Source organism: Nanorana parkeri, unplaced genomic scaffold (assembly GCF_000935625.1).
Source record: "Nanorana parkeri isolate BGI_ZX_2015 unplaced genomic scaffold, ASM93562v1 scaffold296, whole genome shotgun sequence".
NCBI lineage: Eukaryota > Metazoa > Chordata > Amphibia > Anura > Dicroglossidae > Nanorana > Nanorana parkeri.
The window spans coordinates 308,145-309,857 of NW_017306564.1; the positions used below are offsets into that span (position 1 = coordinate 308,145).

The 1,713-nt window shown below is 37.4% G+C and overlaps 1 protein-coding gene across 2 annotated transcripts in view; it reads right to left on the reverse strand.

Moving 5' to 3' along the window:
- The window catches only part of AFDN (afadin, adherens junction formation factor), a 253,318-nt gene that overhangs the window by 77,697 nt on the left and 173,908 nt on the right, over positions 1 to 1,713 (reverse strand). Inside the window, exons 22-23 of one of the 2 annotated variants that reach the window (XM_018557710.1) lie at positions 813 to 875; positions 85 to 158 (exon numbers count right to left, since the gene is read on the reverse strand). In XM_018557710.1, coding sequence (XP_018413212.1) covers positions 85 to 158; positions 813 to 875 — 137 coding nt within the window. Of the gene's footprint in view, positions 1 to 84; positions 159 to 809; positions 876 to 1,713 lie in introns of both variants that reach the window. The other variant, XM_018557709.1, reaches the window with a different exon arrangement.

The window sequence follows — 1,713 nt, forward strand, 5'->3', positions numbered from 1 at the left end:
AATGTTCAATAGGCAAGAATGAAGCAATTTTAAGATCCTATACATACTTCATCAGTAGATTTTGTCTCACTGCACCAATGTTACCTTTCTTGGGACAGCCCCACCAAACTTCTTCCATCCACACTGAGGAGCTGGTCTCCTGCTGTAAGACGGCCATCCTGAAAATTATAGAAAATGGATGACTCTCACATGAAGCCCAAAGATTTAATGAAGTATATATGTTAACTAAAAAATAAGAATCCACACGTGTTAAAAAGGGTAAATACACTTTTTCCCTAATATGTTATGTAATTACAGTCATAACATAGTATTTGCTGTATGACAATGTGGTTTTATTGTACTGTGATCACAAATAGTTTTATTTATTAGGGGAAATGCAAGAAAATGTATAAGTCTCAGATATATCAACCAGAGTTATATTCTGAATATATTTGTTATCAATTATGGAAAGTGTATTTAAAGTCTAAATTTATTTTCAGTATGTTTGGCATCATTCCTCACTGTATGCAGTTTCATCAGGCAAATTATTATTATTTTTTTAATCTGCTACAAAGTTTTTTACCTGGAGATCCTGCCAGTAACAGTGCTGACAAAGCCAAGCCATAGGCTTGCAATCAGCAGCAAGCTGTCAGTCTGCCATGTTCCTTCAGTTGTCCTGTGGGCTACCTAGCTAAAAGACCTAATAGGTAGCCCAATGGACAACAAAAAGCACACGGCAGGCAGACATGCTGCTTCTAATATCATGGCACTGTGCAGCAATTTGAAGGCATTAAGGAGTTCAGGTTTTATAAATATAGATAAATACATACCACTTCTGCTGCACCTCCTTTGACAACTGACTTTATGTAGATGCCAAGTTTTTCTTGTCCGGCACCCTATACAAAAACAAATGCTGTTTTATACCCAATACACCTTTTTATGTTAACCTTCTCCCACACTGAAAATACTTGGATACAAATTAATACATAAATTATATTCACAACTGACACATTAGCTAAAAAAAAACATTCAAAACACAGTTATACTGAAATTATATTATTTACAATGAAGTGCATGCATGTTGCTATATACCAGGGGTAGCAAACCTCCGGCACTCCAGCTGTGGTGAAACTACAAATCCCATGATGCATCTCTCTTCGGGAGTCATGTCTGTGGCTGTGAGAATCTTGCAATGCCTCATGGGATTTGTAGTTCCACCATGGCTGGAGGGCCGAATGTTTGCTACCCCTGCTATATACAAATACACAAAATACATAAATGCATAATCTTGCTCTATATGCACGATATAGATGTATCTATACATGATATAGATGTGTAATACAAAGAAGAAAGCAAGATCTGTAAGTTATTTCCTTCACCACTTTTTGGTCCTCCTTCTCTACATAAACATGCTGCAGGACATAGGGCAGGTTCACACCAGTTCCGGTGCATTCCAGCATGACTCACTGCCGGAACGCACTGGAGCTCATCCCGTCCAGCGGGCATGCCAGTGTGTTGAAGTCAATGGCTGCATGCACCAGAATGCAGGCACTGATGTGCCACACGTTCTTGTGTGGCCGATCTTTGGCAAATTTCTATGTAAGAAATTTAAAAAATGTATATTTTATTTGAAAGACTTTCCACATGCTTTATATCTTGTAATAGACAAGACGATATGCAGATTTAAATTTGTTCGAGATATATATATACACACACATACATTATATATATATA